The 25,541-nt window shown below is 41.4% G+C and overlaps 2 protein-coding genes across 3 annotated transcripts; one reads left to right on the top strand and one right to left on the bottom strand.

Annotated features, from left to right (window-relative positions):
• The first annotated feature begins 11,539 nt into the window (after window positions 1–11,539).
• LOC115859906 (ciliary microtubule-associated protein 3-like) lies at window positions 11,540–17,470 on the top strand. Of its 2 annotated transcripts, XM_030869314.2 has the most exons (6): window positions 11,540–11,558; window positions 11,810–11,952; window positions 12,569–12,667; window positions 13,454–13,584; window positions 16,244–16,361; window positions 17,402–17,470. In XM_030869314.2, exons 1-6 carry the CDS (start codon window positions 11,540–11,542, stop codon window positions 17,468–17,470), a joined length of 579 nt encoding a protein of 192 aa, XP_030725174.2. The 2 variants fall into 2 exon arrangements, with proteins under 2 accessions (XP_030725174.2, XP_060143229.1); XM_060287246.1 differs by lacking the exon at window positions 12,569–12,667.
• A 4,442-nt stretch (window positions 17,471–21,912) lies between these two features.
• On the bottom strand, window positions 21,913–25,065 carry LOC115859733 (oviduct-specific glycoprotein-like). Its single transcript, XM_060293822.2, has 3 exons — window positions 24,986–25,065; window positions 23,950–24,006; window positions 21,913–22,302 (listed from the first exon to the last, which is right to left on the bottom strand). Exons 1-3 carry the CDS (start codon window positions 25,063–25,065, stop codon window positions 22,089–22,091), a joined length of 351 nt encoding a protein of 116 aa, XP_060149805.2. The 3' UTR covers window positions 21,913–22,088.
• Between the last annotated feature and the right edge of the window lie 476 nt (window positions 25,066–25,541).

Raw genomic sequence — 25,541 nt, 5'->3', positions numbered from 1 at the left:
TTTTTTTTTGATATAGAGCTGTATGAGATGCTTATAAATTTTGGAGATTAATCCTTTGTCAGTTGCTTCATTTGCAAATATTTTCTCCCATTCTGAGTGTTGTCTTTTCATCTTGTTTATGTTTTCCTTTGCTGTGCAAAAGCTTTTAAGTTTCATTAGGTCCCATTTGTTTATTTTTCTTTTTATTTCCATTTCTCCAAGAGGTGGGTCAAAAAGGATCTTGCTGTGATTTATGTCATAGAGTGTTCTGCCTATGTTTTCCTTTAAGAGTATTATAGTGTCTGGCCTTACATTTAGGTCTTTAATCCATTTTGAGTTTATTTTTGTGTAAGGTGTTAGGGATTGTTCTAATTTCATCCTTTTACATGTAGCTGTCCCGTTTTCCCAGCACTACTTAATGAAGAGGCTGACTTTTCTCCATTATATATCCTTGCCTCCTTTGTCAAAAATAAGGAGACCATATATACATGGGTTTATCTCTGGGATTTCTATCCTGTTCCATTCATCTATATTTCTGTTTTTGCGTCAGTACCATACTGTCTTGATTATTGTAGCTTTGTAGTATACTCTGATTTCCAGGGGCCTGATTCCTCCAGCTCCATTTTTCTTTCTCAAGATTGCTTTGGCTGTTCAAGGTCTTTTGTGTTTCCATACAAATTGTGAAATTGTTTGTTCTAGCTCTGTGAAAAATGCCATTGGTAGTTTGATAGGGATTGCATTTCATCTGTAGATTGCTTTGGGGAGTATAGTAATTTTCACAATGTTGATTCTTCTAATCCAAGAATGTGGAATATCCCTCAATCTCTTTGTATCATCTTTAATTTCCTTCATCAGTGTCATAGTTTTCTGCATACAAGTATTTTGTCTCCTTAGGTAGGCTTATTCCTAGGTATTTTATCCTTTTTGTTGCAATGGTAAATGGGAGTGTTTCCTTAATTTCTCTTTCAGATGTTTCATCATTAGTGTATAGGAATGCAAGAGACTTCTGTGCATTAATTTTGTATCCTGCTACTTTACCAAATTCATTGATTACCACTAGCAGTTTTCTGGTGCCATATTTAGGATTTTCTATGTGTAGTGTCATGTCATCTGCAAACAGTGACAACTTTAATTCTTCATATCCGATTTGGATTCTTTTTATTTCTTTTTCTTCTCTGATTGCTGTGGCTAAAACTTCCAAAACCATGTTGAATAATAGTGGTGAGAATGGACAACATTTTCTTGTTCCTGATCTTATAGGAAAGGGTTTCAGTTTTTCACCATTGAGAACTATGTTGGCTGTGGGTTTTTCATATATGGCCTTTATTATGTTGAAGTAAGGTCCCTCTATACCTACTTTCTGGAGTGTTTTTTTTTTTTTATCATAAATGATGTTGAATTTTGTTGAAAGCTTTTTCTGCATCTATTGAGATGATCACATGGCTTTTATCCTTAAGTTTGTTACTATGGTGTATCACATTGATTGATTTGTTTATATTAAAGAATCCTCACATCCCTGGGATAAATCCCACTTGGTCGTGGCGTATGATCCTTTTAATGTGTTGTTGGATTCTGTTTGCTAGTATTTTGTTGAGGATTTTTGCATGTATATTCATTGGTGATATTGGTCTGTAATTTTCTTTTTTTGTAGTATCTTTTTCTGGTGTGGCTTTCAGGGTGATGGTGGCCTCATAGAATGTGTTTGGGAGTGTTCCTTCCTTTGCAATTTTTTGAAAGAGTTTGAGGAGGAGGGGTGTTAGCTCTTCTCTAAATGTTTGATAGAATTCACCTGTGAAGACATCTCATCCTGGACTTTTGGTTGGAGTATTTAATCCATTCACATTTAAGGTTATTATTGATTTGTATGTTCCTATGACTATTTTCTTAATTGTTTTGGGTTTGTTTTTGTACGTCCTTTTCTTCTCTTGTGTTTCCCACTTAGAGAAGTTCCTTTAGCATTTGTTGTAGAGCTGGTTTGGTGGTGCTGAATTCTCTTAGCTTTTGCTTGTCTGTAAAGCTTTTGATTTCTCCATCAAATCTGAATGAGATCCTTGCTGGGTAGAGTAATCTTGGTTGTAGGTTCTTCCCTTTCTTCACTTTAAATATGTCATGCCACTCCCTTCTGGCTTGTAGAGTTTGTGCTGAGAAATAAGCTGTTAACCTTATGGGAGTTCCCTTGTATGTTATTTGTCGTTTTTCCCTTGCTGCTTTCAATAATTTTTCATTGTCTTTAACTTTTGCCTATTTGATTACTATGTGTCTCAGTGTGTTTCTCCTTGGGTTTATCCTGTATGGGACTCGCTACACTTCCTGGACTTGTGTGGCTATTTCCTTTCCCATGTTAGGGAAGTTTTCGACTATAATCTCTTCAAATATTTTCTCTGGTCCTTTCTCTCTCTCTTCTCCTTCTGGGACCCCTATAATGCGAATGTTGTTGCATTTAATGTTGTCCCAGAGGTCTCTTAGGCTGTTTTCATTTCTTTTCATTCTTTTTTCTTTAATCTGTTCCACAGCAGTGAATTTCACCATTCTGTCTTCCAGGTCACTTATCCATTTTTCTGCCTCAGTTATTCTGCTATTGATTCCTTCTAGTGTAGTTTTCATTTCAGTTATTGTATTGTTCATCTCTCTGTTTGTTCTTTAATTCTTCTAGGTCTTTGTTAAACATTTCTTGCAACTTCTCGACCTTTGCCTCCATTCTTTTTCCGAGGTCCTGGATCATCTTCACTATCATTATTCTGAATTCCTTTTCTGGAAGGTTGCCTATCTCCACTTCATTTAGTTGTTTTTCTGCAGTTTTATCTTGTTCCTTCATCTGGTATATAGCCCTCTGCCTTTTCATCTTGTCCATCTTTCTGTGAATGTGGTTTTTGTTCCACAGGCTTCAGGATTGTAGTTCTTCTTGCTTCTGCTCTATCCTGTATTCTTTTCATTCTTTTTTCTTTATTCTGCTCTGTGGTAGTTATTTCCATTATTTTATCTTCCAGGTGACTTATCTGTTCTTATACATCAGTTATTCTGCTATTGATTCCTTCTAGAGAATTTTTTATTTCATTTATTGTGTTGTTCATCATTGTTTGTTTGCTCTTTAGTTCTTCTAGGTCCTTGTTAAACATTTCTTTTATTTTCTCCCTGCTTTTTCCAAGATTGTGGATCATCTTTACTATCATTACTCTGAATTATTTTTCAGGTTGACTGCCTATTTCCTCTTCATTTGTTTGGTCTGATGGGATTTTACCTTGCTTCTTTATCTTCTGTGTGTTTCTCTGTCTCCTATTTTGCTTAACTTACTGTGTTTGGGGTCTCCTTTTCACAGGCTGCACGTTTGTAGTTCCCGTTGTTTTTGGTGTCTGCCCCCACTGGCTAAGGTTGGTTCAGTAGGTTGGGTAAGCTTCTGATGGAGTGGACTGGTGCCTGTGTTCTGGTGGATGAGGCTGGATCTTGTCTTTCTGATGGGCAGGACCATGTCCAGTGATGCGTTTTTGGGTGTCTGTGACCTTATTATGATTTTAGGCAGCCTCTCTGCTAATGGGTGGTGTTGTGTTCCTGCCTTGCGAGTTGTTTGGCACTGTAGCTTTCTGGTCATTGAGTGGAGCTGGGTCTTAGCATTGAGATGGAGATCTCTGGGACGTCTTTCACCATTTGATATTACGTGGAGCAGGAGGTCTCTGGTGGACCAATGTCCGGAACTCGGCTCTCCCACCGCAGAAGCAGAGGCCTGACACCTAGCCAGAGCACCAAGAACCTGTGAGCCATATGGCTCAGAAGAAAAGGGAGAGAAAAAAGAAAGAAAGAAAGAAAGAAAGAAAGAAAGAAAGAAAGAAAGAAAGAAAGAAAGAAAGAAAGAAAGAAAGAAAGAAAGAAAAGAAAGAAAGAAAAGAAAGAAAGAAAAGAAAGTTATAACATAAAGAAAAAACTATTAAAAATAAAAATATTAAAAAGTCATTTAAAATAATAAAGAAAGAATAGAGCAACAAAACCAAAAAATAAAACAAATCCACCAATAACAAGTGCTAAAAAGTATACAAAAAAACACAACAAATAAAAGGACAGGTAGAACCCTAAGACAAATGGTAAAAGGAAAGTTATATGGACAACATCACACAAAGAAGCATGCACATACACACTCCCAAAAAGAGAAAGAGGAAATATATATATATATTTATATATTAAAAAAATAAAGGAAGAGAGCAACTAAATCAATAAACAATTCTACCAGTGATAATAACCTCTAAATAATAAACTAAGATAAATATCAAACCAGAAACAAACTAGATGCAGAAAGCAAACCCCAAGTCTACAGTTGCTGCCAAAGTCCACCACCTCGATATTGGGATGATTCATTTTCTATTCAGGTTTTCCACAGATGCAGGGTACATCAGGTTGATTCTGGAGATTTAATTTGCTGCTCCTGAGGCTGCTGGGAGAAATTTTCCTTTCTGTTCTTTGTTCGCACAGCTCCTGGGGTTCAGCTTTGAATTTGGCCCTGCCTATGTGTGTAGGTTGCCTGAGGGCGTCTTTTTCCTGCCCACACAGGACGGGGTTAAAGTAGTGGCTGATTAGGGGGCTCTGGCTCCCTCAGGCAGAGGGGAGGGAGGGGTATGGAATGCGGGGCAAGCCTGCGGTGGCAGAAGCTAGCATGACATTGCAACAGTCTGAGGCGTGCCATGTGTTCTCCCAGGGAAGTTGTTCCTGGACCACAGGACCCTGGCAGTGGAAGGCAGCACAGGCTCCCAGGAGGGGAGGTGTGGATAGTGACCTGTGCTTGCACATAGGCTTCTTGGTGGCTGCAGCAGCAGCTTTAGTGTTTCAGGCCCTTCTCTGGTGTCTGTGCTGATAGCCGTGGCTCATGCCCATCTCTGGAGCTCATTTAGGCAGTGCTCTGAATCCCCTCTCCTCGTGCACCCGGAAACAATGTTCTCTTGCCTCTTAGGCAGGTCCTTACTTTTTCCCGGACTCCCTCCCGGCTAGCAGTGGTGCACTAGTCCCCTTCAGTCTGTGTTGACGCAGCCAACCTCAGTCGTCTCCTTGAGATCTGACCTCCGAAGCCTGAGCCTCAGCTCCCAGCCCCCACCCGCCCCGGCAGGTGAGCAGACAAGCCTCTCAGGCTGGTGAGTGCCGGTTGGCACCGATCCTCTGTGCGGGAATCTCTCCACTTTGCCCTCTGCACCCCTGTTGCTGCGCTCTCCTCCATGGCTCCGAAGCTTCCCACCCTCCCCCCCGCCCACCCACCCCCTGGCTCTGCCAGTGAAGGGGCTTCCTAGTGTCTGGAAACCTTTCCTCCTTCACAGCTCCCTCCCAGAGGTGCAGGTCCTGTCCCTATTCTTTTGTCTCTGGTTTTTCTTTTTTCTTTTCCCTACCCAGGTACGTAGGGAGTTTCTTGCCTTTTGGGAAGTCTGAGGTCTTCTGCTAGCGTTCAGTAGGTGTTCTATAGGAGTTGTTCCACATGTCGATGTATTTCTGACGTATTTTGGGGGAGGAAGGTGATCTCCGTGTCTTACTCCTCCGCCATCTTGAAGGTTCCGTTTTAATGCTAATGGACGTTCACTTTTTCCAGTTTGGGGACTATTATGGGTAACATTGCTTTCAATGTTCTTGTATCAATACATGTTTTTGGAACACAACTGTATTCATTGCTGCTAAGTAGATATCAAGGAGTAGAAATTATTAGGTCACAGAGATGTCTATGCCCAGCTTCAGTAAATACTATCAGTTCTCCAAAGTGAATGTATCAATTTACCCTTTTATTAAAAGTGCATTAAAGCTTTCCAGTTATTTCACATCATTAGCACTATTCTCCATCTTTATAGTTTTAGCCATCAGGTGGGTATGTCATTATGATTTTCATTTCCTTTTGACTACTGACGTTGAGCACTTTTTATATGTTTACTGGTCATTTGAATGTTCTTTTTTCTGTGGTGCGCATTCAAGTCTTTTCCCAATTTTTAAAATTAGGTTGTTTTTCCTTATTGATCTGTAAGAGAGCTTTATATCTTCTAGATCAGCACTATCCAATGGAAATACGATTTGAACAAATGTGCTTAATTTTAAACTTTCCAATAGCTACATTAAAAAGAGTAAAAAGTGGCATATGAAGTTAATTTTACTTTATGTTTTATTTAACCAATTATATCTAAATATCATCGGTTCAACATGTAACCAATATAACATTATTAAAGACATAATTTGTACACTTTGTTTTCATTCTAAGTTTTTTAAATCTAGTGTGCATTTTTCACTTATATACATCCCAATTTGGACTAACCACATTTCAAGTGCTCAATAGCTACATATGGGTAGTGGATACTTTATTGCATATTGCAGGTTCAGATGCTTTTTTGCTTATATCTTCTCCCATATCTTGGCTTTGTTGTTCACTCTCATAATGATACCTGATACATATATTTTTTTAAATTATTATTTTGAAAGTTTCAAATTTAAAGAAAAGCTACAAAAACAGTACAAAGAATCTCCTTATCCCCCTCACCCAAATTCCTCAACTGTTAAATGTTACTTCTCTCTCTCTCTCTTTCCATATATACATATTTTTTCTGAAATGATTCCCCCTTCTCCCTAAAAACTCTACTGTTACTCTCCCAGAGATTCTCTCATAAATTATTATCATACAACCGTACCAATCTGAAAATCAACACTGATAAACACTATCATTAAATCCACAGACCCTATTCAGATTTGCCAACTGTCCCAACTACATATTTTTCCTATCTCATTCAGGATCCTATCCAGGAATAAATGTTGCATTACATTATGTTCATCAGTATCCCTCAGTCTGAAGTAATTCCTCAGCCTTTCTATGTCCCTCATACTCTTGGTACGCATACATTAACTTTGTTTCTGTTAGTTTTCATATGGGATATATATTCCATCCTTTTACTGTTATTTCTTTAGCACTTAAAGATACAATTCCATTGTCTCCTGGCTTCTCTTTTTTTCTATTGAAGAGTTACCCTCCAGGCTTCTTGTTGCTTCTTTAAAAGTAACCTGCCTTTTTTTATCTGGCCAATTTCAAATCTTTCTTTTTAGGTTTTCATCAGTTTTACTATGATATGACCAAATGAAGTTTTCCTTGTATTTGTCTTGCTTAAGATTGTAGCATTTATTAATCTCTGGTTCGATGTTTTTCATCAGTTCAGAAATATTCTTAACCATTATCTCTTCAACTCTTGCATCTGCCACATTCTTTTTCTCTCCATTCCTTGTGGAACTCCAAATACATCTGTGTTAGAACTTTTCATTGTTTCTCATCTGCCTCTGTATATTCTGTCTTTGCCTCTCCAAGCTTTAGTCTGAGTACATTCTTTTGATTTATTTTCCATTTCATTAATTTTTTTCACCTTTTATAATTTTCTGTTCTTCATGCATTCAGATATTACTTTTAGTGACGGCACTTTTAATTTTTACAATTTTTATTTGCTTCTTTTTTTACTTCTAAAATTCTCCATCTTTTCATTTAGTCTCTTAAATACAATTATCAGCTTTTACCATTTGCTGTATATTGACATATTACTGTTAAATCCAATACATTTTTATTTTTTTATTTTTATTTTTTAAACATCTTTATTGGAGTATAATTGTTTTACAATGGTGTGCTAGTTTCTGCTTTATAACAAAGTGAATCAGTTATACATATACATATGTTCCCATATCTCTTCCCTCTTGCGGCTCCCTCCTTCCCACCCTCCCTATCCCACACCTCTAGATGGTCACAAAGCACCGAGTTGATCTCCCTGTGCTATGTGGCTGCTTCCCACTAGCTATCTATTTTACGTTTGGTAGTGTATATATGTCCATGCCACTCTCTCACTTTGTCACAGCTTACCCTTCCCCCTCCCCACATCCTCAAGTCCATTCTCTAGTAGGTCTGTGTCTTTATTCCTGTCTTACCCCTAGGTTCTTCATGACATTTTTTTTTCTTAGATTCCATATATATGTGTTAGCATACGGTATTTGTATTTCTCTTTCTGACTTACTTCACTCTGTATGACAGACTCTAGGTCCATCCACCTCACTACAAATAACTCAATTTCTTTTCTTTTTATGGCTGAGTAATATTCCATTGTATATATGTGAAATGAGACAAAAATCTATTTAAAGCATTATACAAAATGTTGAGTCTACTTATCCCCATTCAATTAGACCACTGAAACAGAGCAAGTGGTTCCCTAGAATCATAATTCTTACAATGGCCTCATACATAGTCAAATGAGGAAAGCAGATAATTATCTCATAAATCTGTAACAGATAGTCTCCATAAATATCAGGCATCCTCTTTATGCTATCACTATGGTTAGAAATGTACATGACAAGAACTGCTGAATTCTTTAAGGTCTTCATCAGAAGTGGCTACATATAAAACTTTGTCTAACTATTCTTCTGTTCTAAGTGGTCATCTGCAAAGTTTCCTTTGCACATTATCATCATTCAAAATAATCCATCATTTAAAGATTCAATGATTCTTGACAATCCTTGGAGCTACCTGAAATTCTGCTTAGCTTCTGAATTTTACCATTCCACAAAGAGTAATACAGGAGATATAACATATAGACAGTCTATCTTTGACTGCACTGTCTGGATTGGCTTTAATGAAAAGTTGATACATTTGCATCAGTCTGGATGAAGGTGGGCTCTGTTGTGTGTTATATGAGTAACATAAACATAAAGACTGATGGGGAAATTTTATCTTTCCCTGAGTACACTGGGATCTCTATTGGTTTTGTTTTTAGGGTCTAATCTATCTTTTTCTTTTAGCTTCTTACCTCAGAAACCAAGAATTTGCTTCATGATCACAAATTTCCTTGCTTTCTTTTGCTTCCTATGTTCATGCTGCAATCTTCAGCCTTCTTCTAAAATCTGAAGCCAAGTACGGGTATTTTAAAGTCCGCACTTGATCTTAAAGTCCACACTAATCTCTGGATTTCCTTTGGGTTTATTTCTACTTTTTTTCTTTTTTCTCTTTTTTCTTTTTTGTAGGAGTGGTTGTTTTATATTGAATGCCAAACATTTTGCATAAAAAAATTATAAAAATTATTTGAGGCTCGGATGATGTTATGCTAATAGATGAATTACTTTTGTTTCTGGTATGCAGTAAGGGTAGAAATAGATCATCTTAATGCAACTGGGGACTGAGTTGATACAAAGCTGAATTTCAGAATTTTTTGAGAGCTGCTCTAGTTCTTACTTACTTTTATTCCTGAGGTGTATTTCTTTAGAGTTCTAACTAAAAGTCCAGGGTGTTTTCCAGTCTCCTCTCCCCCATGGTCAGCCTAATTTTTGCTCCCCATCTTTCAGAGACCGTCTGCTCAAGTTTCTGCTCAAATCCTCTGCTTCTCCACCAGGTTTTTAAAAAATTATTATTTTTTTAATTTATTTTATTTATTTTTTTAATTTATATTTTTATACAACAGGTTCTTATTAATTATCTGTTTTATGCATATTAGTGTATATATGTCAATCCCAATCTCCCAATTCATCATACCACCCCCACCCCCCACCCCACCGCATTTCCCCCTTGGTGTCCACATATTTATTCTCTGCATCTGTGTCTCTATTTCTGCCCTGAAAACTGGTTCATCTGTACCATTTTTCTAGGTTCCACATATATGTGTTAATATACGATATTTGCTTTTCTCTTTCTGACTTACCTCACTCTGTATGACAGTCTCTAAACCCATCCACATCTCTACAAATGACCCAATTTCGTTCCTTTTTATGTCAGTCAACTTTTAATTAGTGAATGTTCAAAGGGAACAGGAGCATCAACTGTTGGGCTCACCACTTTGGGCTACCCCTTTCTCCGGGATCTTGGTCCTGCAGGTTCTTTCTTCTTCGGTATATCTCTGATGTCTTGAAATATATATGCTTTATTGAGTCTGTTTTTTCTATCTCTTCTCACCTGGAGGATTATCTTGAAGCAAACCAATCTACCAATGAGGGAATATGTTGCCATAATTTCAAAATACTTTGTGAGACATGTTTCATGTCACTAATAATGTAAACACTAATTTTCAAAAAACACTGTATTAAAAATGTTAATATTCCTTAAAATATTAAAGAAAGTGAAAATTATCAAATTAATACTACATCTCTTTACATTTTGTTTACCATAATTTTTACTGTAATTATATTTTGAGTGGAAAGGAGGCTTGAAGCAAATTGTGCAATAATGTTGAGACCATATTTTTATTCCAATTAAGCTTTGTTTCTCATAAGACCTTCTCCTATATTACTGGGCTTTCTGCATTATTTGGTTTTAAAAAAAAAAACCTTCTTCAATGTTGCTATATATGTCAGATACAATCAGTTATTTTTGTAGAGGCCAGGAAGACATTTGAATGTTATATACGACTTGACACAATTCACTGTGTAACTGGGCAATGAGCTACAGGTATCCAGCCTCCCTGGCCCATTGACCAGGAGCATTACCTCAGTAATTTTTAACAAGCAAAACACTTCTACAAGTTTCCAAAATATCCTCTAGGACTCAGTATTACCTCTTTTGGAACCCCTATATTAGAGCTATAAAATCATCCCTGTAGACTGTGCTAGCCTTGGGTATGTGTGGATCCCAAGATCATCCTTAGAAGCCAAAGGTAGAATGTACCAATCACACTGCATCCTGTTGCCTCTCACACCTGACAACTCCTAAAGTTATCCTAAAATCAAGTGATAACAAGTTAGTGTTAATATCTAGGACAAAAGTAAAGAAGTCATCATACACTCTGATATTTCTTCTTGGGTTAGGATGGGAGTGCTCCTAAGCTAGCTAGATACTATTTCAGTAATAATAGCCTCTTGCATTGTCACCTACCAAGCACCAGGCAATGAACTGCTTTAATCCTGTTATCTTAATCTTCTCAACAACCCTATAAAGAGGAATTATTATTCCCAATTTAGAGATAAGGAAACTGTGACTTAAGTAACTACCCCCAAATTTAAACTATTAAGCACTTCTGTGATTCCACTGCACTCTTACTGTTCCCCTAAGGATTCCAGACCTTTTAAAGCCTCGAGCACCACTTAGGGGTAGAAGGGGGTAACCTGATGGGAATTGCTTGAAGAAAAGGGAAAATGTGTCTGAGAGGCCTAATATAGAACTTTCTGGGCTCCATTAGGTCCCCAACTCCTCTCTTCTGGGCATTTCCCAGGAATCCCACCCCCATAGGCCACCACTGCAGAGGCTGTGTTTTCCTACATCCCTGAACCTAGTAGCCTGGATTTCAGGGCATCCTGAACATGGGGGTCCCTCCTTCCTCAGCAGTGCATTTCTGGTGGCCCAGCTTCCAAAGCTTTTCAGCCTACAACCTCAGATCCAGCAAACCCCCTACCTCTTGCCCAGCTGCAGAGTTTTCACTCCCCTAGGCTCCTGGACTTGGAGGTGCAGTTCCTGCCCCAAGGGTGGCTCTGCAGGATTCCCCACTTGCTGAGTAGGCTAGCTCAGAGCTGCTCCTCTCTGGGAGCTTGGCAGCTGGGGCTGCCCAGCCCCGCCTCTGTTTCCTAGGCAATGCAGTACACAAACTCTGGCCCTGGTGGCACTGCTGAGATGTGCTTCAATAAAGCAGGTAAGGAGGGCTGTAATGGAGGAGTCAAGAGTAGAGGTAAGAGGAAGAGTAGGGAGGCTGTGAAAGAAGAAGGGCGAAGGGAAGGAAAATGCGCTTCACCCCCTTACATGGAGTTGATCTAGTTTTTGTTAAGAGCTGGGCCTGCTCTTAAGAGCTCTGCCCCGCCTCCCTACACCCCACCCACCCATGAGCTCTCACTTAGACCAGGAGTCTTCCCTCATGTGGAGTTTCTCCTCTTTCTTGATCTTCAGAGCCGCTGGTTAACTACTCCTTTGGAACATGTCAACAGAGGAAGGTCTTTCCTCACTCCTGTCCCCCAAGCTTGTTGAGGAACAAGTTTCTCCCTTTTAGGGGAGAGCCCAACAGAGGGCCTGGATGTTACATAGCAGAAGATGTGAGTATTCACCTTCCCTTAGGTGGGTCTCAAGGTATCCAAGGATACCCAAGTTTCCTGGAAGAAAAACTCTATGGGATTTGTGACCTTCAGGGTCCCAACATGAGAAAATGCCCTCTGAAACCAGCTGTCAGGGCCAATATCAGAAATCAAAGGACAGTTGCTCCCTTTTTGCCTCCCACCAAATGCAAGCCTTGGCCTCATGCGGTCCCCAGTACAGTCCTCACCAAAAGAGACTCCATTCCTACCTCCAAAGGCAAGTGACTCAATAGCTCCCCTTAGCCCAAATCTGGACTGTGGCTGTGCTGGTAGGTCAGTTTATGAAATCATATAATCAGACTGACAGTTGCATTACAGCAGATTCATCTCTGTGGGGCTCAGAGGAGTGGATTCACTGGAAGTAGAGAAATATCATTCACTCTACCTATCCAGCCACATTCCTTTGTAGAGTTGCCTGGGTTACTTATGTAATTGCTTGTATGGTCTTGATGCAGAGGAATCAAGAAAGAGCAACTGTGGCAGAGAAGATTCAGGAATACTCTAAGTTCGCTCTGTTTTAATAACTATAATGTTCTCTATGTATGTTTTTTCTTTGTTTTCTATATACTACCGGAAGAGGTATGGCTTGGCATACAACCTCTCTAAGGTCCCGACCAGTATAAAAGGATATGCTTTGGGAGCCAGAACAGCCGTGAGGTTTAAGCCAATTAACAAGGTGAGAAATGACTGAATGTGCTTAGATTTTAGTGTGATTTATTGCTGTGTGTATTTGCACTGGGGAACAAAGCTGGAGGTTATGTAAAGAATATGCCCTGAAATTCAAGAAAAAAAGTCATTTGGGCAAAAGCTACTAAGAAGCCTATCAGAAAAGCTTGGATGTTAGCATTTCAAATGTGTGTGTGAGTATCCTGGGAGAGTAGATAACAATTCTCAGAATGAATGGTACCAAGGCAAGGCTTCAGTCTTGAGACACCTGATGTTAAAATACTGGAAGCTTGTTTATATGCATCATATTATCTTGTCAGTTAAAAATAAAATCGAACTTCTTCACCCTTTTGTGTGATTGGACTTCAAGTCTTCAGTATAGGCTCCTAATCTCTTGTTGGACATTTTCTTGACAATTAAGCTCAAGGAGAGGGATACTGGCTCTAAAAGAATCTCTGAGTGGGATGGTGGCATGGTGGGGGTAGTAGCTGCAATAAGTTACCTTGGCTGTCTACCCACCATAGGTTTATTTCTACACCCTAAGCCTAGGTACATTTAGGTAGCTGAACCATACCCTTATCTTAGTTTTCTACCTACTATAGGCTTGTTTCTAAACCATAGCTGATACATGAACAGGAAAAGGATGATTTTGTTTTCTCTACTTAGAAGGCTTTTCATGTGTATGTGTGTGTGTGTGTGTGTGTGTGTGTGTGTGTGTGTGTGTGTGTGTGTGTGTGTATATATATATATATATATATATCACCCTCTAACATATTGGTCTTTTTCTTGGAAACAGGATATGACACCTTACCCAGGCATGTACCAGACAGTCAATCCTCGAGAGCAAAAACACAAACACAATTTTGCTCCATTTAATTCTTTGCTGCCTCGATTTAGGACATACTTAAAGGACTCTTGTTATCCTGGGTATGTGTCCCTTTTTCTGGTGCACTTCAACAAATAGCAATAGGAAAGGAAGTACAAAAAGGGGTTTCAACCCAACCATGCCCTCTAAATAAGAAATCATCTATCTTTAAAGATTCAACCTCTTGCCTTCCAGGTCTCTAGAATTATAAAATTGTAGAGTATAGTGATTCATTCAATAAATATTTATAAATGGCCAGGCAGATTTGTAAGGTTCAGAGATTTTGCATTAAACCCATCACACAAGATTCCTAATGTCTTATATTCTAGATTCTTATATTCTTATTCTTATATTCTAGAGCTTATATTCTAGAGTCCAAACAATGAGAAGCAAATAAACAAGAAAATATCAATGGTATTAAGGAGAGTGACCATATTATTTGTTAGTCAGACAGTGACACTTCTCAGAATGAAAGGGTGTCAATTATACCAAGATGGTAGCCATAAACTAGGGCTGTCATGGGTGCATCAGGAAGTCTGGTGACCTGGTGATGTGCTGAATAAAATCAAACAGGATGATGATATCATACAGAGTGGTGCACTGGAATCTACTTTGGCAAGGATTGTCAAGATAGGTCTTTTTGGGGAAATGACACTATCTGAAATCACAATGACAAGACTGAGCTGGCCCTGTGAAGATCTGGGCCCAGAGCTTCTCAGAGAGGAGGAATAGCAAGTGCGAATGATATAAGCTGGGACGGAATTTGGTGTGAGGAAAAAAGAAAGAAGATTAGTTTGGCTAGACTGCAGTGAGCAAGGAGGAAATGAAAACATAGGAGGAGGGGTGGGGCTAGAATATGTAGGCCTAGTAGACCAAGGGAGGCATTCTAAGTGCTTTAGGAAGGCTTTCAGAATGTGTGGAATTGTAGGGCAAAGGGTCAAGGACTTTCTTTCTTTTTTTTTTGTTAATTTAATTTTATTTATTTATTTATTTTTTTAACATCTTTATTGGAGTATAATTGCTTTAAAATGGTGTGTTAGTTTCTGCTCTATAACAAAGTGAATCAGCTATACACATACACACGTTCCCATATCTCTTCCCTATTGCATCTCCCTCCCTCCCACCCTCCCTATCCCACACCTCTAGGTGGTCACAAACCACCGAGCTGATCTCCCTGTGCTATGCGGCTGCTTCCCACTAGCTATCTATTTTACGTTTGGTAGTGTATATATGTCCATGCCACTCTCTCACTTTGTCACAGCTTACCCTTCCCCCTCCCCATATCCTCAAGTCCATTCTCTAGTAGGTCTGTGTCTTTATTCCTGTCTTACCCCTAGGTTCTTCATGACCTTTTTTTTTTCTCTTAGATTCCATATATATGTGGTAGCATACGGTATTTGTTTTTTTCTTTCTGACTTACTTCACTCTGTACGACAGACTCTAGGTCCATCAACCTCACTACAAATATCTCAATTTTGTTTCTTTTTATGGCTGAGTAATATTCTATTGTATATATGTGCCACATCTTTTTTATCCATTCATTTGATGATGGACACTTAGGTTGCTTCCATGTCCTGGCTATTGTAAATAGAGCTGCAATGAACATTTTGGTACATGATTCTTTTTGAATTATGGTTTTCTCAGGGTATATGACCAGTAGTGAGATTGCTGGGTCGTATGGTAGTTCTATTTGTAGTTTTTTAAGGACCCTCCATACTGTTCTCCATAGTGGCTGTATAAATTTACATTCCACCAACCCTCAGAATGGGAGAAAATATTTGCAAATGAAGCAACTGACAAAGGATTAATCTCTGAGATTTACAGGCAGCTCAATAACAATAAAACAATCCAATCCAAAAATGGGCAGAAGACCTAAATAGACATTTCTCCAAAGAAGATATACAGATTGCCAACAAACACATGAAAGAATGCTCAATATCATTACACCATTAATCATTAGAGAAATGCAAATCAAAACTACAATGAGATATCATCTCACACAGGTCAGAATGGCCATCATCAAAAATTCTAGAAACAATAAATGCTGGAGAGGATGTGGAGAAAAGGGAACACTCTTGCACTGTTGGTGGGAATGTAAATTGATACAGCCACAAGGTCTTTCTTTTACTGGTGAGAAATCCAAGGATTACTGGTGAGAAATCCAAGGTCTTTCTTTTACTGGTGAGAAATCTCAAGGTTGTAGTAAGGAAGTGGAGATGTTGAATCTTGATTCCCTCATCCATTCTATGTGTTATTTCCACAGCAAAGAGTCTACACCAAAAGACAAAGTGTTATGAACAAAGGCAATTATTAAATAATCCCATTATCAAGAAATTTCACCTGGTTCTGCTTTGCTGTCCCTAGATTACTGATAACTTTAAATTAGCACTGCACTTTTATCCTCAATTTTATATCATGAGCAGTACTTATGCATCACTGTGTTAGCTGTCTTTTATTACCCACCATTTCTGGGAACTTATGGTCTCTCAGCTAAGGATACTGAAGTTCCGGAAATATTTTAAAATAGAGTTGATTTTTACTTTGTCAAGACTAGGTATCTTGAACGCTAAAACTTAGTTAGAAATACATTAAAAGGTAAAGGAACGCTATGTTAATCAGTTGGCTGCCTTTCCCCAAAAAGTTAGAACTCTAGATCAGAGGTAGAAATTCATATATGACCACTAACTCATTACATATGATATTTTGTGTTTTTGTTTCTAGCCCCACCACATACAACCCAGAGATAAAGCCACCCAAAAAAGTCACCTGGCCAATGAAATTTGGATCTCCAGACTGGGCTCAGGTTCCATGTCTACAGAAAAGAACACTGAGAGCAGAGGTAATAGGATTGGACTTCTACGGAGCTCTTTACCTAACACTTCCATGTATATCAGTGATTCTTAACCAGGAGTCTGTGAATAAGCTTCAAGAAATCATTGTCCCCCTGAAATTACTTGCACAGTTTTGTGTGTATATGCATATGGGCATCTTTTTGGAGAGTTACACAATTTCACTTGATTTTTAAATGTGCGTGTGAGCAAACAAGTCACATTTTCTTATTTAGTTCTCAAGTAATCTATAGTAGTCTGAGATACTTATCCCTCCATGACTGAGGAGAAAACTGAGGCTCAGATGAATTAAGTGGCTTGTAGAAGTTACTCAACTTGAATCTAGGTCTTGTGAGTCCTAAGCCAGTGTTCTTTCCATCACACCACTTGCTTATTAGATCATCAAGGGGCTGTGGATCATTCTGGCAAGAACATGAATTTCAGGAACAGACTGCCTGGATTCAAATACTAGTTCCATATTTGCTTGCTTTGTGATCCTGTCCAAGTCCTCTAACTACTCTAAGCCTCAGTTTGCTTATCTTTAAAATGGATATAATAATAGACTCAATCTGATAAAGTAGTAAAGATTGAGATATTGTAGAAAAGCATTTAGCACAGTACCTGTAACATAATAAATGCTCTCAATCCATGTCAGCTATCATAATTCAGGAGGTGCCTTTTTTCCCCTAGTGGAACTTTGGATTAATTCTACAAATATTTATTAAACGCCAAACGTATTAACATCATTGTGCCTATGGGTAACATTCAAGTATTAAACACATAATCTTCATTTTCAAGAAGTTTACCAGCTATACTTGATAATTTACCAAGTAGAAAATAATTCCTAGAATGATATATTCCAGAGTAAGATGACAAAGAGTACATGTACAAAGCAATGTTGAGAGACTCACTAAGGCTAGGTTACTATGCAGTTGGGGTTCAGCTAGGCCACAACAGCTATAACGTACAGTTCTGTTTTGCACAGCCAGGAAGACTAGAGGCAGAGGGTTCTCATTCAAATATTGACCTAGAAAATAGTCTTTCACTGCAGCTGCCCACAGACAAAGACTTTAGAAAGCATCGGAACCGTGTGGCCTACCTAAGCCTGTATTACAACTGAAAAGCTGTGACTACCTTCACGTGTTCCTCCTGACCACAGACTCTCCAGGATTGAGGTCAGAGCTGCTCTTGTCCTTCTGCATTGCTCTGGCCCGCCTGTCTGCCAGCATGGGGCACAGGGAGGGGCAAGGGACTCATAACTACTATATGACAGCATAAAGACTAGTTCAGAGGGCTCTCTCTCCATGTGCTGGTTTGTTGTATATACATGTAGATGGGTCAAGGGGGTTTCTACTGAGTGTTCAGTGGGGTGGCTTCACTTTACTGAAATACTTGTGGGTCCCTGGCCTCTAGCTCTAATTCTCAGGCACGAGTTTTATGTTTTATACCACTAGCCCTTGTGATAGGTGACTGTTCAAGGATTTGGATGGCTTGCTTGGCCTTGTATTTGGGCTTGCTAGAAGCAGAGGATACTTAAAGGCAGTGTTAATGTTTAGGTTTTAGGAGCTCTTCCAAGTGTCTGAGTTCCCCAGCATGGATTGGGGAGGTCCTGATTTGATTGCCTTTCCCAGATTTGTGTAAAACTCACAGAATCAAAATATCCCCCCTTTCCCATTACATCATCTATTTAGTCTTTCAGTCATCATCATATTGAGTTCCTACCATGCATCAGGCAGAGTGACAAACACTGGGGATACAGCAAGAATCAAAATAAACTCACTTACTGGCTTCTTGAGCCTGGACTGAAGTATGAGAAGGACTCCCCAGGGAGGCTAAGGGATTGGATCTGTTCCCCACTCCCAGTTTGAATGATGTCCTGAAGCCTTACAAGTTACTCTAGGTGTGTTAAGGTCAGAACTCATAGCAGCCACATTCAATGTACTTATCTAGACACTGGCCTGGGAGACAGGCCTTTTCCTTCCAGCACAAACTGAAATAACTCAAGTATGGTTCCTTCAGAAAGGGCATTAAGTACAGTCTACCTTATCTTTTAATGGGAAGGTCCTTTTGTGCCTACTTAGCCTTCTTAGTAATTATCAGACCGATGGCAAGTCTTCATGTGTCTGGATACCAAAGAGTGAGATGCTGCTAGTGCCTCAAAAAGCTGTAGCCTGATGTACTCTTCAGGGTCAGCGTATGATAAGTGTTAGCTGGTGAAAGAAGCACTAGGAGTTGAAACCTATTGGAAGTATGATGCTGAGAGGCCTAATTCCTTAGGGGCCAAGATCTTCTGAAGAAAAATGGTGAAAGACAAGTCCACTGGAAATCAAATTAGAATATTGAGATAATGTTAAATATACCTCAGTCTAAAAACTTTTACTTCATTTAATCTGATCATTTAAAGATTTCTCTTATCTTGTCAAGAAGTATTTTTATGACTTGAGATAAATCAAGATTAACATTTCTCACCGCTTTTGCACACCTCCCTCCCTTTTCTCCTCTGGATCCACACACATGCTGCTTTTTCCAGAGGTGGTAATTTAGCATTCATTATTTTTTCTGACTTAGGGTCTTGGGCCCCTTCTTTGGAGGATATTGACAGGGATGAGAGAACATCTTTCACACTGTTTTTTGGTTCATACTCTCAAGGCTTTTGCCAGGGAAGGCAACTCCCCTTTCTAAAATAGTAATCTGATTTGACAAAAAGTAAAAATTTTACTATAGCTTCAGTTAACCTCCAGGGTCCCTTGAAATGCTTAATTGTATATACAAGTACTTAAGAAAAAATACAAATGAGTACAAAACATAAAGCATACAGTGTCATTTATTTTACATATGGATTTTGTTCAAGGGGTTTACAGTTTTTTTAGATCTTAATGGAGTAAAACCTAATTATAATTCTGTTTTAGTAAGGTAGGGCTTCCAAATTGACAGATAAATTGATATAATATGTAGACTACATGGAGTATTGGAAGATTAAGTTTGACATGCAGCACAAGAGAATTTGCGACAAAGTAGAATTTTTCCAACATTTTAAATTGAAGGCCAATTACGACACTTGCAGTTCTGGTGGAACACCAGACCCTGAGCACACTGGGAGTGGAAGGTCTTGCCTCCAACACACTGGTGGAACTTGGTGGTGTCTTTAGGATTGCTATAAATGCCATCTGCTTTACCAGTGCAGAAACCTTCATCTCCTCCACTGCCCCCATCACCGTCACCTCCACAACTTCCTCCATCACCACCACCTTCTCCACCACTGCCGCTGTCTCCACTGATATTGGCACAGAAACCTTCACTTCCGGGTGTCACTGGTGGGTTGTCTCCACCAATACTGGCACAGAAACCTTCACTTCGGGGTGTCACTGGTGGGTTGTCTCCACTGATATTGGCACAGAAACCTTCACTTCCGGTGTCCCTGGTGGGTTGTCTCCACCGATACTGGCACAGGAAACTTCATTTCCAGGTGTCACTGGTGGGTTGTACCAGGTCTTGGTGGCTGGTGGAGTGCATTCTAAAAGAACAAAAAGGTCATTTCAGAACATCATCATAAGCTGTTTTTGAACCTAGAAGCAAAAGTTATAGATCTCCTCTTATATCAGTTTTGTTCTCCAAGAACTTGAGCCCTGTGAGAGTTCCCAAGCTATGGTTGAGAAGAATGTTACAAGGGGACAGATGTCCAAAGCAAGGAGGAAGGGAGAACAAGGGCTACTGGAGTCCTAGCAGGATGTCAGCCCTGGGCTTATGCTACGTTTCTACTCAGGGAGAAGTGAACCCAACCCTACCGTGATTAGACCAAGGGTTTTATGTGGGGGACTAATTAATACTTGTGTCTTCGTAGAGGAGGCTTATCCATATTTCTGTCATAAGTAATACATCTGCATTTTGTCATCTTGTTAGCCGTATTATACTTAGATTTTTCATCTTGTTTTGTTTCTTATACTTTATTTTTACTTGTTTCCTTTCAACATTGCTTTTTATCCCCTTTTTCTCCCCCTGGCAATTCAGACATTTTATATTTCATTTTACTGTATTACTAGAACCCTCTCCACCACTAGAATTTGCTGCCTCTTACTCCCTCACTCTACAATTTGAGCCCATCTTTTTATAATCATCTCTAAACAGGTTTTACAATTTAAAAAAATCAATTATTCTGTCAATATCCTGAGAATAGAGACATACAGAACCCTTATATCTTCTACTTCTCTACCTCCATCTTTAGCCTTACCCCAGGGATGCTTAACCAAGGAACATACAAAGCATGTGAAGAGCAGGGGTTTCTCTCCTCACACTGCTGAGTCATGGACCAATCAGCAATGTGAGCCTTTGTGCCTGCTCTTCTTCAAGACCTACCTCCAACCCTCCCCACTAGCACCCAAAGACAAAAGCTGTAACTAAGGCAGGTGGGTAGTGGCTAAGCTGGCCTGCTTATGTCTAAGTTAGGATATGGTGCACTGCACTGACAGGGGAGCTGTCTAGTTTAGAGAAAATGTCAGCACATGCATCAGACTCACTTTCAAGATATCAGATTCTTCCTCCCAGACAAAATTTTCCTGAGAAGAAAGCCCCACCTCTAGGGTATAAGGTATATTCAAATCTTTGCCCACATAGCTACTGAACTTAGACTGGCCTCTTGGTTGAAAAAAGTCTTTCTAAAAAACCTCTTCCTGTAAATCTGTCCCTTTTTCACATGATGCTCTGTGGCCACCTCCATGCACTCTTGCCCCTCTGCAGTTGCCATTCTTGCAGCTTGACCTACATCATCTTTAGAACGATGTGGTGAACTTAGTAGTGATGCACCTGAGGACAAGCCCAGGAGTGACTTCAGCTTGATTGTGAGTGAATATTTGCCCTTATTGCAGAAGGAGCCTAAGAAGTCATCCAGATCAATGGCCCAAATCACGACCGCACCAAAATTGTTCTCCTTAAGAAAGTCAACCTGCAGACACAAAGAGCACTTGGTAGCCAGAATCGAATGGCATCTACACAACAAAGGATGGAGTACAGGGTGACAAGGGGATATTAGGGAGAAAAATGCAAGTGGGTTGAAACCCTATGAATTTTTCTTTTATGAAAGGATATGTGCTTTGTGAATTCAAGGTATGATTGTCTAACTCAGTTCTATTTTTGTTTTCTTGCTCCAGTTAATAAACTCTTGGGTATTAATATAAACAAAGCTAATATTTATTTAATACTAGTATTCCAAGCTAAGCTACATTTTAACATTCATTACTTGCTTAATCTTCACAGGAACTACTAGGTAGATCCTATTATTATTACTCTTTCACAGGTTTCTGGGAAGTCACCCAGTCTTAGATCAGGACTTGAGAGCCAGGTATATCTGACACCAAAGTCTAGACTGTTAACCACTGCACCATACAGCCCCTTTCTCCTGACCAGGATTCTGTAAAGATGAAATGACAGAGCAGTGCGATGGAAAGAGCTGGACGTGAGCCAATGTGGTAAGTCATTGAACAGAAGGCTGGCAGCAGGCCCAGGAGCAGAGTTCAGACAGCCCACCTGAGGGAGTCCAGGAGCTGCACAGAGAAGGCATCACTCAGGCTGGAGGGCTGGGCCAAGGCCCGGATGTGACAGAGAGAAAGAGCCGCCATAGGGCCCTTGCTAGGCAGCTCTTTGTCCAACACCTGCAGGTGATGGCAGTAAACAACCTTCTGTTACCGCTGTCTTGCCCTTCTCCCCGGCCTTAGGCTTCCCCTGTGCCCTGAGCCCAGATATGATCAAAGTAGAATCATTTCTGGATTCGGGAGCTGCCAGGCTGGCCTTACTTCAAGTAAGAAGACAAAGGTCCAGCGGTCATGCCTGGGGCTGCCTCTGAGTCCAGGGTACAAGAAGAAGAGGTCCAGACCATCAAAGCCATGTGTCCTCAGGAGGGCTACCACTGAATTGACAAACTTCTGCCGGTTGGCGAATGTGGACAGCATCGTGGTGAACCTGCAGGGAGACCAGAGGTGAGGCCAGGAGTGTTTTCTGCACAACCTCAGCCTCCCTTACAAGACCCCTTGGTTCGCACCCCATGGAGGGGACAGTGGATGTGACTGAGGAAAGGAAGGCAGGTCTTTGAAACTCTCAGAGCCTCCCAGCACGGGGCTCCAATACCCAGGAATGGGGACTTCAGGCTCCAGGGAGGATTTGCAAACCACAACTTCCCCTGCCAGATGGAAACAAGCACACAGCCTGGGGTGGAGAGAGCAGGCTCAGGCCAGCTTGGCCTCTGAAAGCATGGTCCGCCCCTAGCCACGCACTGTCCCTCTGCTGTTTCCTCGTGGGTAACAACTCAGTCCTGACACCCTGTCCTGGCACTGACTTTCTCTGCCTGAACAGATTAGCGGAGGGAACATGAGCTAAGGGCCAGCATTTCCAGAAAGATCTCTGAGCTAACGTGGCACAGGAGGGCCATGCTCAGACTAGGAGTTCTGTACTCTTTGCTCTTTTGTTCTTTGGCTGTTTGATTGTTTTATTTTTTTTTCTAGTGCTTTCTCTTCCACAGTGAAGACACTATTGGAAAACTTGTAAGTTATCGGAGTTGAACGTTAAGCAATTTGGGACTAGTCCTGAGTGCAATGATTAGAAAATTAACCAGATTCAGACTTAGGCAGGCCTAGTTCCATTATCTGGTTTCCACCCATAGCTGGGCCATCTCTCATGGTCACCTGTGTGAAATATGGTACATTTCTTAAGCTCGTGTGCCTGCTTTTCTCTGCAAATTTAGAATGTAAACAGCCACTTTGTAAGCCTCTCCCAAGTAACCATGAGATAATGCATGCAAAGCCTCTGGCCAGCGTTTGTACACAGTGAATGTTCAAGAAGTCGTGGCCCAGGGAGAGGCGAGGCCTGGGGTCAGGCAGAGCCAGTTCTCACCCAGCTCCCTGCATCCTCCCTGCATTGCTCCTGGGTTCTGTGCCAGGTGCTTCCTCACAGTCCCTCACTCTCAGGCTTCCAGGTGCCCCTCTCCTACAGCTCCTTCCTCTAAGGCAGGAAGGGAGGCAACTCTCTACCCTTGGCCTCAGCCATGAAATAGGGGAAAAGTTTCTTCAGAGAACATGAAGGCAGTTTGTCACCTCCACACTGCCTAGTGGAGGGTAACGAAGAGTAGCCACCATGCACTGGACACAGATCATGTGCCCAGGTGCTCAGCTGAGCATCTGGTTTATATCACTTTCTTTCCTCCCATCCTTTCAGGTTGATACCACTGGCTCCATTTATAAAGCGAGGAAACCCAGGCCCTGGGAGGCTTGGGGTTTATCCATGTCCTAAACAAGACTCCTCCCCTCTCTGAGGCAAAAGCCCTGCCTCTTCTGAAGCATTGAGGGGACAACTGTGAGCACCCCATTTTCCCTCTCATTTCCCCCCCCAGCCCCTTTCCCACCACCTCCTGGACCTGCCTTGTCTCCCCTCACTCACCATGGAGGAGAGGTCAGGGGACCCTGGACTCCAGGGCCAGGTCAGGACTCGGGGGAGTACTAGCGTGTCTCCCCACAGCCCAGCTGGCTCCCCACTCTGTCCTCACCTCCGGCCTGCCTGCTCCTCCCCCATACACCGCCCCCACCCCAGAGAGAAGACCTGACAGCACAGTCTCACCTCGATGTGCCGAAGTTCCAACCCCCGATGGACAGCAGTGTTTTCACCTCCTTGTTCCTGTGATGCAGGACAGAGTCTGTGAGCTGTGTTCTCATTCATTCATTTGGTGAGTGGGAAGTTGGGGGGATGGGAGGACAGGAACAGAAAGGAGGAGACAGGTGGGGGAACCTAAGGAAGAAAAGAGCAGAGCCCAGTAGAACCCAAGAAGGGAAGAAGGAAAAGAGGGAGAACAACTAGCCCACACAAAAGTCATCACACCCAGGAACGCCAAGGCTGCCCAAAGGCCCCCAAACTCCCCACTCCCATGACAGTCCCATAAAAAGGAAAAGAAAAAGCCTCCTAAAATTTCTCTTCACTCACTTTCTTAGTCAACAAACGTTTATTGAACAATTATTATTTGCCACTGACTGCTTTAGGTGCTTGAGATACAACAGTGAACAGAGAATAAGCTCCCTGCTCTCCTCTCCAGAGCTTGTAATCTAGTGACATGGATTCTCCCCACCCTTCTATAACCATGCATGCAGTGACAGACCACCCCCTGGACAGGAGAGCCCAGGAGTCCTGGGGAGGGAGTACTGAGCACCAGCTCTCTGCCGGGCACTGACCCAGCCACTGGTGAACAAAGATATCACAGACACTGGCCCTTCCCTTGGGGGACTCATTTGCAGGTGATAGATCGTAACAGAAACACTAGCATTTGTGAAGCATTTGTGATGCACAGCCCTCTCTGAAGCGCTTGAACAGCATTAACACGTAGAATCCTCAACACGGGGCTTGAAGGGTGAGTTGGGGGATACCAGGCAGAGAAGAGAGAGGAGGGCATTCCAAGCAGGGGCCACAGCAGCCACGAAGGCAAGGAGGCAAGGACGAGCTGAGAGTGCTGGTCAGTGGGGAGCTCCCAAGGCAGGGAAGCCCTGGAGCGCCCTGGACAGGAGGTTAGGACACAAGAATCAGAGGAAAGTGGACGACTCACAGCAGAAAAGGATTAACTCTCTTCCATTTGTAAAATACAACCCCACATCCAAAGGGAACACACCTCTCCTTGAGCTGGTTGAACTCTGGGTAGAGGATTTTCTCATCCTGGGAATCCTTGGGAACAATCTGATTGTTGTTCATTGAGGCAAAGGCAAATACCAGGTGGGTGCAGAGAAAGGGGTCCAGGTCCCAGGGCAGGATCGAAGGAGGGCTGGGCCGACTAAAGGCCCAGTTGGTGAAATAACACACCAGTTTGTGGGCAGCACCTGGCAGGGGAGAGCAGGCATTTGTTGGCAGAAACCAAGGTGGGGATGGAGCTCAGCTTCCACAGAGCAGCGTGGACACAGCTCAAGAGGCAAGGCCACAGTAACACCCCCCAACTCACACCCCAGAGCTACACTGAAGGCAGGTCCCTCCCCCAGTGCTGGGGTCCCCGGGGGCGGGGGGAATAATGCCTTGTGAAACCCTGGTCAGAATGGTTCCTCGAGTCTGGATCCTGGCACAGAGAGTGAGCCAAACAGCAGGTGACTGAAAATCCTCTGCTGAACTGCATTGGGTCAGCGATTCCTGACATGGAGCCAGGGCAGGGCGGGGCTGCAGGGGCACTTGGCCTGGAG

Source organism: Globicephala melas, chromosome 1 (assembly GCF_963455315.2).
Source record: "Globicephala melas chromosome 1, mGloMel1.2, whole genome shotgun sequence".
Lineage (NCBI taxonomy): Eukaryota > Metazoa > Chordata > Mammalia > Artiodactyla > Delphinidae > Globicephala > Globicephala melas.
This window is presented reverse-complemented; position numbering and strand designations above follow the sequence as displayed.

Excerpts from the sequence above, each read along its gene's own strand:
- LOC115859733 (XM_060293822.2), bottom strand. The coding sequence starts at position 25,065 with ATGAACAACAATCAGATTGTTCCCAAGGATTCCCAGGATGAGAAAATC. Across the intron at positions 24,007-24,985 it reads TTCAACCAGCTCAAGGAGAG|GAACAAGGAGGTGAAAACAC; the intron begins GTGTGTTCCCTT and ends CCTGCATCACAG. Across the intron at positions 22,303-23,949 it reads TGGAACTTCGGCACATCGAG|GTTCACCACGATGCTGTCCA; the intron begins GTGAGACTGTGC and ends GTCTCCCTGCAG.
- LOC115859906 (XM_030869314.2), top strand. Across the intron at positions 12,668-13,453 it reads GGTTTAAGCCAATTAACAAG|GATATGACACCTTACCCAGG; the intron begins GTGAGAAATGAC and ends TCTTGGAAACAG. Across the intron at positions 13,585-16,243 it reads AAGGACTCTTGTTATCCTGG|CCCCACCACATACAACCCAG; the intron begins GTATGTGTCCCT and ends TTTTGTTTCTAG.